Source organism: Podarcis raffonei, chromosome 1 (genome assembly GCF_027172205.1).
Source record: "Podarcis raffonei isolate rPodRaf1 chromosome 1, rPodRaf1.pri, whole genome shotgun sequence".
Lineage (NCBI taxonomy): Eukaryota > Metazoa > Chordata > Lepidosauria > Squamata > Lacertidae > Podarcis > Podarcis raffonei.
Genome location: NC_070602.1, coordinates 83,078,501 through 83,099,303, shown reverse-complemented (window position 1 = coordinate 83,099,303; position 20,803 = coordinate 83,078,501). Strand labels below are relative to the sequence as shown.

The window sequence follows — 20,803 nt, the reverse complement described above, 5'->3', positions numbered from 1 at the left end:
AGCACTTTTCTGTTCACTCCATTTTCTACTGAACCTTCCTCCCCCAAATCTTTAGGTTAAGATAAGATCAGTAAAGTTTTCAATTGTGTTCTGCTTCCAGAAAGCCCACAAACGTATTTCATTACATTAGTATGGTTTTTGCATCCTTTAAGCCCAAGCTTTTAATCAAGAATTTTGAAGTCATCTTGTTTTTGTCAAGATCTTGCAGATTCCTTAGAGATTCAAAGAATCCCTGGATAGAGAACATTTCCTTTTTTGTTATGTGGGTGCATGTTGTTGCTGTAGAAACATAACTGGATGTAAACAAGAGACCTTTAACTAAGATCTACTTTCAGCATCACACCTGAGAAAGTTTTACAAGGAGGTCCGAAAGGCAGGGGATGCATTGGATTTCATCTGGTTTCGTCCTTTGAGAAATTTCCCCAAATTAAAAGTAAACAGGAATACACACGTTAAGCACTCAAATCGTCTATGCTTCCAGACTTCTAGATTCTGTTTCTGAACTCCTTTTTCTGCAATTCTTGTGCCTAGCAATTTGAGCTTTTTTGTGGCAGTATAAACTGGGATAGAAAGGCTAGGAGCCAAATGGCTCCTGGGACCTGGGTTGTGGGTGCCAAAACAGAATGTCTAGTTGCCACTGGGTGTGTGTGTCAGCAACCCTTTTTAGTTATTATTTTGATAAGCGTGAACTAATATGCAGTTCACATAAGTGACACATTGTTAATATCACATTTTAGCAGAAATTGTTAATACATGTTTAATTTGGTTTTTACAATAAAAATATTTGTACCAAACTTCAGTTTTCAACACACTCTACTCTTCATTATTAAACTCCTTACCTCCTTTATTGTCTATCCTTAACATATACGTTGAGGCTTCAAAGCACATACATTTCAGTAATCTTTGAGTGCCAGCCTCGTACAAATGACACCGACTTGTGGAGGTGATCGCAAATGGAGAATCTTTAGGTGCAAAATGCACCTGGCGCCCTGCTAATTATGAACCCCGAGTATAAAAGATTACATTCAGCAAGAAGACTAGATATTTTTTAGTGCCATAAACTTTAGGGGGCAATCTAAACCCCATCTGCACTGGACTGGAGGTAAGGGAATTAGGTGGTGTCCCTCTGCCGAGAACTGCCAGCCTTTGCCTGCAAAGTGCTGCCAGCATCACTTTGATGATGTGAAGTTTCTGGCTTTGTAGGTAGACAGAACTACTGCTGCTGGGATCCCCATCAACAGCAGCCAGCAGAAAGCTCCAAAATGAGCCTACCAAGACAGCCACACTGCTGACACCAGGCCCAACTGCTGCACCAGTTCCATGCTGGCCCATTGATTTGCCTTGTTCACACCTTCTGCCATGGCTGGTGTGTGCAACAGCGATTCAAATGCACCAGTGGTAGGTAATGTTGCTTCATTAAGCCCTCCAGGCAGCTCTCAGTTTGGGTTATGCCTTTAATTGATTGATAAATGCAAATATTCAACTCCTCATTTAATCTCAGATTATCGTTTACCCACCGATTAAATGAAAGAACAGCAAAGGAAGTCTTTAGGACTTGAAACTCTTGAAAAGTCTCCACCACTTTGACCAGCTGTTTGAGAAAACTTTATGGAAAAGAAACCTTTAGGTGGTTTCTCTTATATTTTGTATTTGATGCTAGCACATAATCTTTGTTTAAACACAAAAGTTCTATTGTTTCCATACTAAAAGCTTCAGGCAAGTAAAGCTAGGACTCCTCAGCTGATAGAAAGTCAGTGGGTTGCATCCAGAGTGTCCCATTTGTGAAAGAGACTGAGATTCAGGAGAGGCTTCTGCTGAAGGAGAGAGGGTGACTTAAACTAATCCCCCTTTGCTCTTCAGATTGTTGTACCACCACTCACACTGTTCTTTTGAGGTTCCTTCAACCAAACTTTTCAGGGAGCATGAAGCAAAAATCAAATTTCCTCTTTCTCCAGTAGGAGCGTCCTATGAGTGGAGTTCTGCTCATTGGTTGTGTTACTGAACAGAAAATATTCTGCATTAGTAGTTTTTTATTCTAAAATCTAAAGACGCATCTTTCTTTTAACAGCAGTGATTAGGGTTTTCCCGAAAATTTTGAAGGACATCAATATGTGAATGCAAACTAAATTAGCTACAATTACACCAACAGAAGAAGAAAAAAGGGTGGGGGTCCTCAATCAGGACAGCTGAATCTTTCAGATGGAAATACCTATGATCAAAGTTAAAGACATGTAAGACCAGCACTTGTGACCTAGGAAGCTCTGCAAGGTCCACCAATGATTAATAAGAGACTGTATCAGTAACTAAAAAAGAATACATTCACTTCACTGGTGAAAGAGAATTTCCAATTCAGTTATCAAGTAGAAATGTAAAAGAAATACAAGACAATGCAGTCTCCTGCTTCTTCTATTCCACACAAAAATCTATTGTGTATAATGGAAAGGCCATAGCTCTATTTAGCGCAGTACTTTTAAACTTGACTGGCAGTTGGGTCTCAAAACCAATTCTTCAAGATGTCTGCCTATTATCCCAAACATATATTCACTATTTCTCATCTTAGTAAGCTCAGAACTCTGACAATTGCAGTGTGTGTGTGTGTGTGTGTGTGTGTGTGTGTGTGGCATGTCTCAGTGATATTGGGTGCAAAATTTTCTATTTCTAAACAGCACTGTTTCAGAAAATTAGTACTGTAACGTGATTAATGCATACATTCCCAGTAAAGAAGATCCAAAGAAAAGAAAACAGAAAACCCAACCTCAAAAGTGTAACTTAGGCACAAAATTCGGTATGAAGTTTTTTTAAAAGGGGGGGTGGGGAGTGAATTGCCAGATGGACTGGATGGCTGACATTTGCCAAGTAGAGATCCTGTTGAAAGCCCCAGAAATATATATGACTGAGTACTAGAAATATACCACCTTCTATACTAAACTATACAGCGGGGTCCGTCATAGAGCTTCAGTATGCTGATGACAACGTAGTGTGTGCACGCTCAGAGGATGACCTCCAAACCATCCTAAATATCTTTGCAGAAGCTTACGAAAAGCTTGGCCTATCACTCAACATCCAAAAAACCAAAGTGCTGCACCAACAAGTACAAAATAACCCCTCTGCAGCACCACAAATCTAACTCAATGGTGTAACGTTGGAAAATGCTGATCACTTCTCCCATCTAGACAATTATCTTTCCACAAGGGCCAACATTGATGCTGAAATCCAGCATTGCCTGAACTCTGCGAGTGCAGCTTTCTCCCGATTGAAGTGCAGAGTGTTTGAGGACCAGGACATTCACAGGGAAACCAAAATGCTTGTTTACAAAGCTATTGTACTACCAACCTTACTATATGCTTGTGAAACATGGACCACTTATAAACGCCATCTCCAACTCCTCGAAAGATTCCATCAACAGTGTCTCCAAAAATTTTTACACATCACTTGGGAAGACAGGCGAACTAATATCAGTGTACTGGAAGAAGTAAATATCACCAGTGTTGAAGCAATGATTCTTCAACATCAACTTCGTTGGAGTGGTCATGTTGTGCAGATGCCTGATGATCGTCTTCCAAAGCAACTACTCTATTCCGAACTTAAAAATGTAAAAGCGTAATGCTGGTAGTCAACAAAAGAGGTTTAAAGACTGTTTCAAGACAAATCTAAAAAAATGTAGTATAAACACTGACAAATGGGAAACACTGGCCTGCGAGCGCTCCAGTTGGAGAACAGCCTTTGCCAAAGGTGTCATGGGGTTTGAAGACACTCGAACTCAGGACACAAGGGAGAAATGTGCTAAGAGGAAGGCACGCTTGGCAATCCACACCGTGATCAACTCCCGCCCAGAAACCAATGTCCCCACTGTGGAAGGATGTATGGATCCAGAATCGGCTCAACAGTCACTTATGAACTCATTGTTCAAACTGTGTTTATGGAAGACAATCTTACTCGGCTACGACTGATCGTCAAAGAAGAAGATGCAGCAGGGACGTCCAACTCCCAAGAGACTGCGATCTACTCACAAAATAAAAAACTGGCAGTGATCTACCCCTTTTTGGGGGTTCAGGTCAAAGTTGTTGAGGTTTTTGGGGGGAGGAAAGTCAAAATTGTTGAGCTTTTTAAGGGAGGAAAGTAAAGGTTATTAGCCTTTTTTTGGAGGGGCAAGTTAAAAATATTGAGTTTACTTTTGGGGGATAAGGAAAAAAATCGCCCATGGTCAACCCAAACCTACCCGGTGGTCAACCGGTTAGACATCCCTGCTATACAGTTTGCGACTTAATTGTATAAAAATTCTAAGGATGAGGTAGGTCAGCTGTTTATATAAATCAGCCATATGATTTCTTTCTGGTGACAACACTGAAATTTATACATTTATTGACCATTAAGAAAGACCCCTTGTGGAATGAAATGTGTCTGGCCTTCAGTATTATTGCTGGTCACATGAAGTTGAAGTTCAGACATCACTTTATATGGTTGTGTCCATTATTACTGCATTCTAGTAACGTCATTTATATCTCTTATGCATATATTGTTGGAAAAATTAAATACATTCTTTATCTTTCTTTCTTTTACTTGCACAAGTTTATCTCTTAGTCTACAATTCCAGTCAAATTGGCCAGTTTGAAAGTTGTACTTACCCTTTTTCAGGTGAAACATAGATAGCCAGCCATGTTGGTCCAATAAAAAGCACATATATAATGTTATACTTTTGCAGTCCCAAAGATTCAAGAGAATATGTTTGGTAGCAGTTCAGAGAATTTGGAGTAGGGGAGGGGAACCTTTTTGATCCAGCAAGCTAGAGCCTTATGGGCCAACTTTGACATGTCAACAGGATAACCCATTGTGAAACCAAGGGGTTGATAGGTGGGTTGTCCCCCAACCTCACATAGTCCTTCCCAAACACCCAACAGCCAGCTGGTTGGGAAGCACTTGGGATCCATTGAGCACAAAGCTTGCAAAGTGTTTTGGGCAGTGCTTCCCATGCATTGAGCATTGACCTGCCAAAGCTGCTTTCTGCAGACATCAGCTATGCTAGTCCAGCTGCATCTCTACCTGCCCCATAACTGATGCCACATTCAATGGCAGATGGGTGTTGTTTGTGGAAAACGGCATCACTGGTAGGAACTGTGTTGGGTCAGATATGGTCCATGGGCCAAAGATATCCTTAACATGGTTTGGAGGGCTAAAAAGCAAGAGCTTTTGGGGGGAGGGGCACAGGGGAAGAAAAATCACAAGGTTGGTGGGGAGGCATGGACACCTGACCAAAAAATAAAGTAGAGGCATTTAGTAAGAATACTATAATCCATTCCATATAAAAACCAATTTCACATACTCGAAACAAAATTGGTTCCAAGGCTAAACATGTTGAGCAAACCAAAGTTGGATTCTTTCTTCTACAGTGGTACCTCGTGTTACATACTTACTACGTTCTGGATGTCCGTTCGTAACAGGAAACTGCTCGTAACATGAGGTGCGCTTTCTCTAATGGCGCCTCCCGCTGCTGCAGCACAGCCGGAGCGCGACTTCCGCTCACATCCCGGGGCAAAGGTCACAACAAGGGGCATCCAGGTTAGAGGAGCGCGTAACCCGCAGCATTCGTAAGGGGGACGGTACGTAATACGAGGTACCACTGCATTATCTGAAGAGCTAGGCACAACATTATTGTATGTAGCTAACTAGGTACATACTTTTCTATTTGAAAGCAGGTAAGTATTAAAAATGAGAGTCCAATTTTGCAGAAACTCAAAATTTAACTACATATTTGAAACCATCAGCTAGCTACAGTTACAAAGACCTCAACAAATGAACCTCAACTTTACAATAGTTCGACTATATCCATTACAACAATTTTATCTTTGCTGGCTAACCACTTAACAATATTCCTAACGCACACACAAAAGGATAGCTCCACTTGGTATTTGTGGAAGACAGTTTTTAGTTTCTGGCACAACTGAATGCTGAAATAAACCCTTCCTGAAAGTTATATGGAAAACTCGTCAACAACAAGTATAAAATCTAATCCCATCAATCATCTACAGATACAAGTATTTTGACAGATACGATCAATATATTTTAATTTGCTTTCTCTAGCCTATCCTGGAGGTTCAGGGCAACTTAATTTCCTTTTTCTTATTTTACCACAATACTTTTTTGAATGGTTTTCAAATGCAATCCTATGAAATCTTGTAGTTCCTAGATACATGCTAAGGATTCTTACTAAAGGACAACTAGATTACCAAAGGACAACACTCACCAAAAGAAAAGCTTGCTCAGTACTATCAATGTACTTCTTTAATGCCATGGTGCAGGTTTATGCAGCAATGTCAAATTCATTCAATATTACAATTGGTGTGGTTTGACCACTAGGGCTAACAGGAGAAACCAGTATATCAAGTGAACTAAGCTGAGCACACTAAACATATTCAGAGCGCACTAAACATATTCAGGAGTCCTTTGCCATGCATATGCTTTGTGGCATTGCTACAGGGCACCTCAGCAGACAAACAAATATAAAAAGGATTCTCTGAAGTTAGAATGTTTCAAAACTGCTGTACAGCCATCCCGTGCACTCTTTTTTTAATAAGGAAAGGTTTGCTACCAGATCTTATTCTCATTTCTTCTTTCCTAATATGAACTCACCTCCCATAACTTGTACAATTTTTTAATTCCACTCCTCCAGCCTATACAAACCCAGCTTTACAAACCCATAAAGACTGAGCACATATAGTTTCCCACCACCACACACATATCATAATCACAAATATGGGTGTTGAAGGTAATATAATTTGCCTATACACAAACAATGAAAGATGCCAAGAAACAAAATGCCCGATTACATTTGTAAGCTTAAACAACCAAGACAGACTTAAATACGTTACACATCAGTAAACTAAGAGTGTCTTTGAATACCTCTCAGAAGTAATTAGGTCAAATTCCAGTTTTGTAATTTCAATAATAACTATGCTGTGTTGGTTTCAGCCAAGCACCAAGTACTTCCAATTCAATTATTCTCCATTTACACTTTTTCCTTCCTATTTATACTGCAGGGGATGGTCATCCCATGTTCTTGAAGTAACAGATTATGTAGAGTTTGGTATGGTGCAACCCTGCATAGAGTGCATTACAATAACCAATAACCAAGATTACCAATGCATGCATGGACCAATGTGAACCTATAACCCCTAACAGGGACGTCCTTATCTAGCCTACCACAGCTGGTAGAATGTACTCTTAGCCAATGAGGATTCTTGTGACAAAGATGAGTACCTCCAGACTACAAATCTTCAAAAGGAGGGAAACATCCATAACCTTGTCAGGATTCAGTCAAGGTCTACTGGCATCCATTCAGCACACAACTGCATTTAGATATCAGCTCAGAACTTGCCACCAGATTCAGATGTAAGAGAGAAGGAGAGTCAATTGTCATGAGCCTTACACAGCTCAAGACTGCAATACTGGCAATCCTCATTTTGCACGGGGGTTACATTCCAGACCCCTGCATACACCAGAACATGTGTAAATCTGTTCCACCCTGCCCCTTTTTGTGTCATCTTTGACATTTGGGGGCTACCTCCAGGTTCTGTGTACAATCACGCATCATTTGGACATGCCTAAATCAGTCGTTGAGTGTATCTTAAGGACCACCTTTCCCCATACAAATTGATCTGGACTCTGCATTTGTCATCAGAGGCCCTTCTCTATGCCCCTCTCCATGAGTGGTTTGGAGGATGACAACACAAGAACTGACCTTTTCTGTGGTGGCTCCCCATCTGTGGAATGCTCTCCCCAGAATGGCTCACCAGGCATTATTACTCCATGTCTTTAGGTGCCAGCCTAAAACATTCGTCTTTACCAAGACCTTAGTCCATTAAATAATCTATGGCCTGTTAAAGTTGTGGGGGCGGAGGGACTGTTATTATTATTTTATTATTATGCTGCCTATAACTATGCTTTGTTTTATGTTTTCAATCTTATGCTCCATAAAGTAGGTTTGTAATGTTGTACACTGCCCTGGGACCTTTTGATAAAGGGTAGTATATAAATTTAATAATTGATGATGATGATGATGATGATGATAATAATAATAATAATAATAATACTGAAGACATTGTGCTCTAAATCCCAATGGCTTTACTTAGATGTTAAATAGCACTGAGGACAAAGTACTGCACAGTGGTATCCAAGAGAATAATTGCTAGGGGGCAGACACAGTCACCCAGTACTACTCTGCAATCAAGCTGGGCAGATATGCAGAACAACACCTCCAACCCCCAAACCATAGAGCTGATCCAGAAGGATACTAAGCTTAATATCAAAAGCTGCTGAGATCAAGAAAGATTAACTGGGTTGCAACCCTCCTTTCCCTCACCTTATAAAGGTCACCCATCAGTGCAATTAAGGCCAACTCAGTCCCTAAGCTAGGTTGGAACCCAGACTGGTAAGGCTAAATATAATATATTTCACATAGAAACACCTGTATTTAAACCACTACTACTCTCTCAAGCAAGCAACTTCCTCTGAAATAGGGTATTTTGCAATTAGGCCCAAGTTGCCACATACCATTGGATCCAAGGCAAGATTTTTCAGGAAAGACCACACCACTACCACCTTCAAGCAGCCGGGTAGCACCATATCACATAACTACGCATTACTCCAGGGGTGGGGGACTGGATCCAGCTGACAGGCCAGATCCTTACCTCCACCCCCACAGTCCAAATTTGACAGGTGGGTGAGGATGTCCACCTGCCAGTAATCCTTCACAATTGTTTCTGGAGCACTGCTGGTCAGCTGATCCTCAGTACTTCAAAGCACAACACAAAGCTCTTTGCAAGGGCCTTGTGAAGGGCCCTGCTTTGAACTCCTGCTGATCAGGTGACTGTCTACACTTCAGTAACCAGCCTTGTTTGGATGCACTGCTTCAAACACTTTGTTCATATCATCAGGCTGTCATACCTGAAACTGATCCCACAAAACCCCTCATATGGTATGTTGGACACTAATAGATTCTGCAGTAACAAGCACTGAAGCATTAGGTATACTATGCTCTATAAAACCTACTCTTCTCAGGAAATGAGCTGCAGCACAGTATACCATTTGAGAAGCTTCTGACTCATCCTCAAGGTAAGCTCCACAAAATACATTATGGTGAACTAGCCTTAAGGGTACAAACATGAACAACTCACCAGGTCCAAATTGGACAAAATACCCAAATTTCACACCAGATGTAGTCAACCAAAGCACTCTAACACTACCACAACCTGAGCTTCTGGACACAGTGTTAAATTCAAGATAGCACACCTGTGATAATCCAAGACTGCAAAACTGAAAGCACAATGGAGGCCAAACATGTGTGTCCACATTCTTGCTCAGTCACCTCCAGCTTTGCTAACCATCATCACCTCAGTCAGCCTTTGCTGTATTCAACTGTAGGAAACTTTTAGTAGCCTTACTACACTCCTCTTGCTCTGGAAGCACAATTTTAAAATTTATGACTAGCTTGAAGTGGCTACTAAATCACAAACTTTGAAATTGAGCCTATTAACACTACTGGGCAATTATTTGATTTTTTTTGGTTTCTTTTAGTTAGAATGGATCTAAAAAGTTATGGGTAGAAACACTATGAATAAGAGTATATACTGACCAGCCTTTTGCTATAACGGACCCGCTCTTCTTCAGGTTCCATCTCAGACTCTTCTGATGAGAGCGAGAATGAGATATCAGAACTGCTGTCTTCCTCTTCTTCCTCCTAAAGATACCAGAATAAGGAAGTAGAACAGATTAGAAATTCCATTTTAACTCTTTATTGCCTTGGTTTTATCAACAATATGAAATGTCATGAATCAAGAATGGAAAATTAACAATGACTATGAAGTAACAGGATGACTAAATTTTTAGGACCTGGTTAAGCCACGGCCATTTTTTAAAACTAGGGTCAATTCAAATAAAACAAAAATCCCAAGTGGTGATATGGATATTCCACAATGGAATCAGTCTCATAGTATCCACACTTTAACATCAAGCAATACTTTCATAGTTTTGTCAAGTACCCAAGTAAATATACATGCTAGGTGGCGACAGAGTATTCTATGTGGTGTCTGCTTTTTAAATGAATTGGAAAGTCAGTTAAAGAACAAACATGCTCAGTTTGGTCAGCAAATACCTATAGGAATTTTCCCAGGAAATGTTTCAAAACAATAGAGATACCATGATTAAACACAATGGAATCAATACAGAGGGCTCAGTTTACTATATTACTGCATCCCACAACCAAGGACCCCTCTCAGCATTTGTTGAAACTGCAGTTTGGCTCTATGCGGAGAAGACAAAAGTACGCAATCCATTGTTCATTTGAATACTGTAAGAGTTACCCACCATTATAGAGGCAGAATTCTGCTACTGATTATGGCATAACCTAGATCTAGTCTGACCAAATGCAGTCAGACACCAACTACAGCAGTTCAACAGCATAATGTTTTAATTGGCTAGTGTAGGCACAATATATGACAGCAAGCCATCATATATGCTGTAGTCCATTCACACCTTTACTACCACTGTATCTCAGTCAGGACATGTGTGTCACAACTATTTTATTGCTCAGTTAAGGAGAAGTTAGTGAATGGAACATTTAATTCTAGAGAAGCCTATGTAAAGGTACTTTATGCATCAAGCAAATAAAGGAAATGATATGGATCCTGAGCATACCCCAAAATGGTGTATATAAGTTATGGTGGTACTGTTTTAGTGGTAGACGCATTACAAGACTGGGTCAGCAGTCAATCACCAGAAAACAGTCATTTCAGCACCCGCTTAACATTTGCATGGGCTAAGCAAGTAGTATAAGATACAGACCACAACATAACTCGATTTCAAGCCAATACAAAATTGCCTAAATGGTCTCTGTTTACATTTTCAAGTACAGTAAGCCTGCAACTTACGAGGGGTTACATTCTGGGAATTATGCCTAAAGCCAAAATCATGTACAGTATAGTCAAAACACACTGAGTTCAATGACATGTGGGACTGCCAAAGTCAATTTCCTGGAACCCGGCCCCCTTTTAATTTTTATTTAATATTTTTGCCACACGCATAAAGCTGAATGTGCACAAGTTAAATGCGCGTAAGTTGCGGGCTTCCTGTATACAGTAGCAGGAGGGTTTGGGGTGGGGTAAGTGAAACTCAGAAGCTCCTACTTGCCACCTCCTATTCCAAATCAGCCTTGTGTGTGCCTCTCTCTTTCCAAACAGCCTCAAAAGTCCCAAAGTCAGTAAAAAGCAGAGGATCGGCACCCCACATGCCAGTTCAACTCCATTCCAGCAGAAGAGAGATACAAATCAGAGCAAGCAGAAACTTTGTCTGCATTTTAAGCACTAGAATATCACTCATTGTTTGTAGTGACATAAACGCAATGGGGCACCCTGGCTCGCAAAGGGCAAGAGGGAAAGAACGAGATACTGTATAGGACTGTTTGCAAAACAAAATAATAGAAATATCGCTATATCTTACCAGGTCTCTGGTTTTCCTTTGCCCCTTCCTAGGGCAGGAGAAAAGAGAAGCCGGAAAGTCAATTAATTCCCAAGTGCATTACTCTTCGACCCTGAAGGCTGGAGAACGTTAGCATCCAAAATGGGCTATAAGCCCCTCAGAAAGAAGGGACCCCGATCCCACTGTTGGGGGAAAGGGGGCGTCATCAGGTAGGCTCTGGAGGGCGCTCAGTTCCTCAGCTCCTCTCAGCGAGGCCAGCCTTGGGCCGGAGGGGGTTGCCCTGAGAACGACAGTCTCTCTTCACCCTACCCTCCAAGTTGGGAACCCAGAGCCATAACTCCTCAGGAGGGAAAGCAACTCTCTCTCCAGCTCCTGCCCTTACAGAAAGTCTCCCCCACCTCCATCCAGTCATGAAACAAATCAGCTCTCAGTCGCTGTTCTTGGGCTGCAGGTCCTGGACCCCTGTGCCCCAAATCCAGACCAGTCTCACCTACATGTCCAGCCTTCCCAGTCCCACAACTTGCCTTTCTAGGGCATCCACACACCCCTCAGCTCAGCCCACTCGGCTCACCTCAGATGCCCCCACCCAGCCCAGCCCAGCCCCCCGCTCCACCCGGGCTCAGTAACGCCGGCCCCACGCGAAGCTCCTCGCGCATTCCCCGAACTCGAACCCGAGCCCAAGCCCTAACACCCCCCTGGGACGCGACCGCAGCCTCTCAAGGCGCTGGGCCAGCAAGCACCGCCGCGCCGCCTCTTGGGGCCAAGGAGCTGCGACCCAGCACCGCGCAGCTGGGCCCCCCAACCCACCGGCGCCCGTCCGACACCGCCACCCGATCCCTCCCCACAACCCCCAGACTCTTCCCCTCACATAGAAGCAGCCGCCGCCATTTTGAACCCGTCAGACTCTCACATACACACATACAAGGCCGCCATACTGCGCCTGCGCGGCATATCCTTCTCTCGCTGACCCCCCTCCCTAAGGGCAGGCGCCTACCATGCGCAGGCGTAATTTTCCCCACCCAGAAACAAGAGCAGCCTAACTGCGCAAGCGCGAGAGCGCAGACTACCTCTTTTTGGCCTAGAGTCAGGCAGCGGAGACGCATGCGCCTTTGTGTGGAGTTGTTTTTTTTTTTTTTGTCACCCTTCTGGCTTGATCGGAGTCTTACGTAAAACTGTAGTTTTCTGTTGCTTTGCCTATTGGAAATACTAATACGGTTTCTGGCGCGTGCGCAGTAACGGCAGCTGTCTGCCCGGCGCTAGTGACTGTAGGCAGCGGTCCCTCTTCATGTGCTGAGAGTCAGACTGGATTAGGGCTATTGATCTCAATGGAACTAATCCAGAGTAAGAAGTTTAAGGGCCGGATTTCTTCAAAGTGTGTAGATAAAGAGGCCTCCACACTCTGTTTTGTTTTAAAGGGGACACAGGGAGTTGCCAGTTCTAGGCCCATTTAGCGATACGAGGCTTTTGGGGGGGACATGCCCTGCTCAGAGTGGCTCTGCAGGTAACGGCGGGCATCAAACATCCCAAGGCTTTGTCTTTGTGTCGGCTGCAGAGTGAACAAATAGCAGATCGGCTGCAAGAATAGTTGCTTTATCTTTTTATTTTTTTTGCAGGGGGTGGAATGTCCTCTTATTTTTTCTGGAAACGGCATCCCCACCCACCAAGCCCACAATTGCCAGAGGCTATGTTTATGCCTCTGTTTCGGACAAGGGAGTGAGTGACTTAAAAAAAATGGGTATCTGGTTTGGAGACCTGTCCGGTTTGCTGAGACTGAAGTTTTTAAACGAATCTCGCAGCAGTTCAGTTGGGCTGACCACGTGTAGGGATGTTTAGGACAGGATAGTAAAAAACACCTTCCCCGCCTTCCTCCGAGCTCACTCTGTTGCATCTAACATTACCTGCCGTGAGAATATTCTTTTTCGGCGTCACGCCGCGGTGGTAAACAGTAAAGTGGTGCAGAAAAGGGATACAGTACTCTTATTTTCCAGAAACCGCGCGGAAAGCCCCTAAAAAAACTGAATCAAAGGGCCATGCACACTGTCAACTAAATATCAGAAACCAAATGCATCCTGGCGGCTGGCTGTTGTCAGTATATAATTACTTCAGCGTCAGTTAATGTTGAGATAAATTTCCTCAAAGGTGTGGCGTTAACCTAATCTTTTGGAGGGTTTTTCCCCCCGGCAGAAGTCAGGGGAGGGGCTGTTCAGTTTGGATTAAATCAGGCTTTTGTTAGTTTGATTAGTTTGATTAGATTACGTTTACGAAACGTAAAATATGTTGAAAAGCACAGGGGCGTGGATCTAAATTTTGAAGAAGACATTAGTTTATACAATAAATAGAGTTCGGTAAAACAGCAAGTTATGACGACCTATTTTGTACGGAGCAAACCTCATCCTAATGTGCATCTAAGTAGAAGCACGTCCCGGTGGAAGTTGCTCTGGAGTAAAAGATTTTTTTAAAAAAACCAAAAACTTTTAGACATGTGCAGATCGCACCCTACTTAAACTATGATACGCTCTATTGTTTAGCATCCCGATTTTGATCGCAATCCATAGACTTTTGTGAAAAACATGACGGCTCGGGGTTTCAGTGTGGTTGAAATGCATGAATTGACAGACGATCCCTGCGGTAATATAGAATTAACACCTCCCTCCCAACCGTAACAGAAGAAACTTTCTGTCGAAACCAACCAGTGTGTTTAGGACTGTGATATAATCAATCAAATCTTATGCCCACTTAGAAAAAGAGGGTCCTCGTTCGTTGAAACATTGTTTAGGTAACTCATATATCAGAATTGTTTAAAATTAACCTGGAATGTATGTCTAACGACATTTGGTTGTCTGTGCAATTCACAAATAAAGAAATTAAAGGGACAGATCTCAACAGTGCCCTGTTCTTTGTGTAGAATTTCAGGTTGATGAGAAGGGCTCTTAGCATCACAAGAATGTTTAATTTGACTCTTCTTACAGTTCGTATTCTGTGAAACAATTGCCAGATTAGTATAAAGCCATTTTTGCTTTTGCCTTATCTCTTCAGTATCTTGGGTTCAGTGAAACTTGTAAGAAACTGGAGATAGAGGTTAACTTTTTTTTAAACGTTTATACTGCAATCAATGTACTAATTTTTAAGATTCCCTTAAACAGTTTTTGGTCATTTTTGTTTTCAGATTCTACATTTCTTTGCCACTGCTTGACTTTCAAAGGCGAATTCAGCTCTTAGGTGTGGCTACAGCCAAATGAGCTTTAAATGCATCAAAGGAGGCACTCCTTGGTTCTCCAGTCTGACAGGTTATGTAAAAACCTGATCCATCTTTCTGTTTCCCATTTTGTCTCCAATACCTATGCCTTTTTTTAAAAGCCCATCTGGCAGCATTTTAGATGGATGTTGCTTCAAGTTAACATATTGCATCTATAGTGCTTAGGTTTTTCTCTTTTTAAAAAGAGTAAATAATGCTGGGTTTTAAGACTGCCTATCTCGTACACTGGGACGCGGGTGGCGCTGTGGGTATGGTCGGCGGTTCAAATCCCCGCGGCGGGGTGATCTCCTGTCGTTCGGTCCCAGCTCCTGCCCACCTAGCAGTTCGAAAGCACTCTTTCAAGTGCAAGTAGATAAATGGGTACCGCTTTATAGCGGGAAGGTAAACGGCGTTTCCTTGTGCTGCGCTGGTGCTGGCTCGCCAGAGCAGCTTCGTCACGTTGGCCACGTGACCTGGAAGTGTCTCCGAACAGCGCTGCCCCCGGCCTCTTAAGTGAGATGGGCGCACAACCCTAGAGTCGGACACGACTGGCCCATACGGGCAGGGGTACCGTTACCTTTTTATCTCGTACACTGGGCCATCCAGCTCAGCCTACACTGACTAGCAGTGACTCTCCAGGCTTTCAAACAGAGATCTCTTCTAGCCCCACCTGGAGATGCAGGTGAGTGAAATGGGGACCTTCTGGAAGCTACACAGAATCTCAGCCACTGAGCTCTGGACCTTCCCAAGCTGTAGTGCTGTTTCATTTAAAAATTTCTCTGCCTTATTCCACAGGAATGTGGGGATGACTAGGTCAGTTTACCCAGAAACAAAGGACATTGTGCACATGCTCAGATATAATGTTATGGGTCTCCAGGGGACAAGGATCCCCTAAAATTCCTGGGTGCCAGGTCCTCCCCATAATTTATGGCATTAAGCAAATGTGGGGTTTGATCAATGGATTTAGCAAGGCCTAAAAGATTAACATAAATCAAGCCGGCTTCCTCAGGAGATTGGCTGAGAGAGGTGCTATCAGAGAACAAAGACAGGTGATGGCGGGGTCATTACCCTGACAAAGGGTGAGCCATTCAGCGTCAGACAAAGTGGAGTGGAGTTCGTCCTCCAGCTATGTGTTAGCAAGTACTGTAAAGGACAATAGCAGTTGTGTTTGGAGTGAAACTTTTTTAGGAAGAGGAAGAGAGGGCCAGAAATTCCATGAAGCACTGGCTGAAAACAGGAGCGGACTTTGGTATCATTTGTAATATGGTGGTAGAGAACTTCTCTGTTATGGATCTTCTCAGTTTTGCACTCCCTCAGCTCAGCGCCCTGTGCCGGGGAACTGCACGCAATGCCCTCAGTCTGGCGCTGCTGGGAGAGGCTGCACCCAGAGTCTGGGGAGCATGGCTGGCTTCTGCTCTGGAACCAAGCTTGCGTAAGGTATGAAGGGAGCGACAAGAGACATCCTTGGAGTATATTGTTCTGCACTCCCTCTATAAAACTCAGGTGTACATATTTGTGAATAAACCATATTTCTTAAAGACACAACAGACTCCGCCTTGCCTTGCTCCAAAGCAACAAAAACCCTGCTGAAGCCAAGACCCTGGGAAACTTGCTCCTGCTTAGCAAAGATTGGGGTGGCCTGTAGCAATGCCAATCCAATTAACATCACTGTTTCTACCTATTCCCAGCACTAGTATTATGTTTCCGTGCACAATGCAAAGTGCTGGTGCTGACCTTTAATGCCCTAAACGGCCTCACCTGCATCGTTCAACCCGGACACTGAGGTCCAGCTTCGAGAGCCTTCTGGCAGTTCCCTCACTGCAAAGTTACAGGGAACCAGGCAGAGGGCCTTCTCGGTGGTGGCGCTTGCCTTGTGGAGCACCCTCCCATCAGATATCAAGGAAATAAGCAGCTATCTGACTTTTAGAAGATATCTGAAGGCAGCCCTGTTTAGGGAAGTTTTTAATGTTTGATGTTTTATTGTGTTTTTAATATTCAGATGGGAGCTACAGGGTATAAATAATAAATTATTATTATTATTATCATTTTTATTATTACTAGTATTACTCTTTGTGTGTGTCTGTATAAAATGTGCCTATGTATTTGTGCATGCGAATGCAGGGGAGCCGCATCTCGCAGTCCCATCAATGTGCATGGCTTGGAATGTAGTAATGTGGCATAGGGCTTACTCTGTGGTGGCTTCCTGCTTGTGGAATTCGTTCCCCATGAAGATAAAGCTGTTTCCCTCACTGATGCCTTTTTTTTACCTTGAAACACATCTTCAGGCAACTCTCCATTTACATGTGCTCTATTTGTGCACAACAACACACACATGGGCAGTGCCGGGAACCTGGAAGTGAATCCCAGAAATGGAGGGTTATATCTCCTTTTGCATGAATGGAAGCACTTTCCATGTGGTTTGTGTATGGTTCTATTCTCTCTGTCAATTAGAAATGATTGCAGCCTAACAAAATATATACTTAAGATAGCAGTTCCAGGCATGCAGGACAGTCTTAAGCATATCTGGCGCTGTGGTGCAAAGCTCCCTCCGGTGCCCCCCCATTTCCCAGAGTTTTTTTAGGAAGGATGACGCTGCCGGTGGGGCTGGAGGAGGCAGGCAGCAGCTGGAGGACAGCTCCTCTGGCGGGGAACAGGTGGAGGCTGGATGTGGTGCGTCCTGGCTCAACTGGCTGCTTCGTGCCATGGTGGCCACGGCAGACAGAGGCTCCGGGTGCAGTGCTGCTTTGACGCAGCATGGCGGAGGCAGGCAAGGGCGGTGAGCTGATGCCGGGACGCGCCACGTCCAGCCTCCGCCTCTTCCCTGGCACCCTCCAGAACTTGGTGCCCTGGCGCCCTGCACCACTAGCCTCTATGGGTAAGACGCCCCTGCAGGCACGCTTTTTTAATCCATGGGACTAATTGATGACTCCTGTGCTGTTTGGACAGGATGGGGCTTGGATGCACTGTTTTGTGATGACTGCAGTCCTACCTAGGTGGGCAGGGCCCAGAAGGTGGTTTTGGGGGACACCTGTTTGGCATGGGGTGCTATCAATAATATGCAGGAGACACTCAGGCCTATCTCTCTTTTCTAGAGATGCTGTGGAAACCATTGTCTGAGCATGGTGAGGTGCTGTTGGTCAACAGGGAAATCAGTGCAAGGTTACACGTGCAGCAGATGGAGTTGCAAAGTATTCACACTGAATGACATTTGCAGTTTGAATGTGCCCCTGCATTGTATACTCCTGGACTGTTGGGCGTGGGCTGTGGCCAGCACTACTTTTGCCCAGTTTAAGTGAGTGTGCCAACTGTGCTCTTTCCTGTAAAAAAGCAGGCTTCACCACTGTGACTTATAGAGCCATAGAATCACAGAATTCCAGAGTAGGAAGGGACCCCGAGAGTCATCTAGTCCAACCCCCTGCAATGCAGGAATTCTGCCCACAACTGCCCACTAACCTTCTGGTTAACAGCCAGACACACTGCCTCATTGCGCCTCATGTCGTGATCATATTCAGATTAGATTAATGCAATGTGCTTTAGGTGGGGCTGCCCCTGAAAAGTGTTTGAAACTTCAGTTGGTGCAAAATGATGCAGCCAGCGTGTTGCCTGGGGTTTGCTTTTGGGAACATATTAATCTGTTTTCGTTGAATCTGCACTGGGTTCCAGTTGTAGCTCAGTATCTATAAAGTCCTAAGTGGTTTGGATCCAGGATATATATTAAAGATGGCGGAGCTCTGACCTTTTCTGCATCTGCCCAACCTATTCGCTTCAGAAGCATAACAAACAGAGAGAAAAGAGTTAAATACTTTTATTTAATTTAAAAATCAGGGATAGAAGTTAATTTAAAATGCACCTTATATGACATGCCCTTCTTCCAAGGAGCTCAGAATGTCCTGCTTGGGGGCTATCCCGTTTTATTTTCAGATAAATCCTATGAAATAGCCTCATTTGACAGATTATGATTTGTCCTATGTCATCCAAAGAGCGTTGTGCCTAACTGAAGATTTGAACTGAGATCTTTTCCATTTCATTGATGTCTATAGCCTCCAACTCAGTGGTATTCCATCCTCTCTCCCCTGGGTTTGTGTGTGTGTGTGGCTATGGGTGGTTATTGTGATGAGTTTGTCTTATGACTGGAGGCTTTGCATGGCTGCCTCATCACATGATTTCAGCTGCCATGCAATGAGCTTTGACTTATTTCCACCTCAAGGCCATATTGTTGGAATGTGCTGTCCAGTACGGTAGCTGTTTCCAAAGTTCTAGCCCTAGATGCTATGGATTTTTCTGTTAAATTTATACTGTATTCAACTCTTATCCCACCCCAATCCAGTGCGTACCATTGAACAAATGTTGGGCTGAAAGCATATAAACATCCTTCTCCATTCTTCAATCATTCTGGAGCCCAGAATGTTCTCCAAAGTAGTGACTCTTGGAATGGCATACAAAAGATGAACAGGTTAAATCTGTAATGATACACTGGGCAAAGGATTTGGAGCACAACATTCAGACTGGGAATGGTTATGGAAAATGGATTTGAAATTCATGGCATGTTCTACTCTACGCTAAAAAAAAATTACATGAAAATGATGTACTGGTGGTATTTGACTCCTAGTAAGCTAGCAAAAATGTATAGAACAAGTACAAATACCTGCTGGAAATGTAAAGAAAAAGAAGGTACCTTTTATCATATGTGGTGGTCATGCAAAGTTATAAAGACTTTCTGGGAAATGACATATAATGAATTGAAAAAAAAAATGTTTAAAATAACTTTTGTAAAATAACCAGAAGACTTTTTATTAGGAATGGTAGGTACCGACATTCCAAAGGAACAGAAATGACACAGATGCTATTAGCCCAGAGATGAAATAAGACAAAGCCCCTATAAGAGAGGAATGGCAAATCAAGCTGAAATGGCAAAACTGATTGGAAAGCTCAGGGACGAATAATAATAATAATAATAATTTATACCCCGCCCTTCCCGGTTCCAAAACTGGGCTCGCGGTGGCTAACAACAAATTTAAAACACTTAATTGTAAAAGTAGCATAAAATACAGTATAAAAACATTAGTAACAATAAAATTCAAAATTCAGAAATCAATTTAGGGGAAATAAGCATTAGATAATCCCCAGGGCAAAAACAAAGTAGTGTACAAAAACAAAGTAGTGACTTTAAAAAACAGTAACCCAGAACAGACACACTTTTTGGTCAATATCTAATGAAACCTTATAAGTAGCAGAGAAAACCTGTTCTTTGGGTGACTTGGAATACTATCACTCATTGTGGCCAGGTGCCTGTAGTTGTTGCCAGCTACTCTGTCTGAGGATTATAGATCCCTAAATTGACTAAAGGCAAAATCAGGTCCCAGAAAGCATGAAAAAAATTTGTGAAAATAACAACCTCTACTGCAGCTTCTCAGGAAATATAATTTTCTGGAAAGGACAGTGTTGACAAGCAACAACAAGGAAGACATAAGCACTTGGGTGGATATAGTAGACAACAAATTTAGAAGGTGGAAGCCAGTGTGGTGCAGTGGTTAAGAGTGGTAGATTCGTAATCTGTGGAACTGGGTTCCCGTCCCCACTCCTCCACATGCAGCTGCTGGGTGACCTTGGGCTAGTCACACTTCTTTGAAGTCTCTCAGTCCCACTCACCTCACAGAGTGTTTGTTGTGGGGGACGAAGGGAAAGGAGATTGTTAGCCACTTTGAGACTCCTTCGGGTAGTGATAAAGCTGGATATCAAATCCAAACTCTTCTTCTTCTTTTAAGGTTTGGTGTAAACCTGTCCTAAAGAAGCTGGTTACAGCCTGCTAGCTACCTGTGTACTGTGGCATGCCAGGCACTTGACAACTCCTCCATTTGCAATCTTAGGCAGACAGCAAAAACAGGAGGCTTATTGAGTGGCTGGTAGGCTGCATTTGGCTGGTGGGGTTTACATATTTTAGGCCTGGTATAAACACAAATGGAATATGTGGAGGGAGGTCTTTACCTGGTTTTCATGACATTTAGATCCAGAAGCTAAGGCCATCTACTAATCTTCTCAACTTAAGCCTATGCAATTGATGACCAGCTGCTGAAAGCAAGCAGATATCGAGTCACTAGA

At 43.1% G+C, this 20,803-nt stretch overlaps 1 protein-coding gene across 4 annotated transcripts in view; it reads right to left on the bottom strand.

The window, feature by feature from the left end:
- Positions 1-12,432, bottom strand: part of KDM2A (lysine demethylase 2A) — a 54,268-nt gene extending 41,836 nt beyond the window's left edge. The window contains exons 1-3 of one of the 4 annotated variants that reach the window (XM_053399328.1): positions 12,338-12,432; positions 11,491-11,518; positions 9,629-9,733 (exon numbers count right to left, since the gene is read on the bottom strand). In XM_053399328.1, coding sequence (XP_053255303.1) covers positions 9,629-9,733; positions 11,491-11,518; positions 12,338-12,357 — 153 coding nt within the window. In that variant the 5' untranslated portion in view covers positions 12,358-12,432. The remainder of the gene's footprint in view (positions 1-9,628; positions 9,734-11,490; positions 11,519-12,337) is intronic. The other 3 variants (XM_053399336.1, XM_053399318.1, XM_053399309.1) reach the window with 3 other exon arrangements.
- Between the last annotated feature and the right edge of the window lie 8,371 nt (positions 12,433-20,803).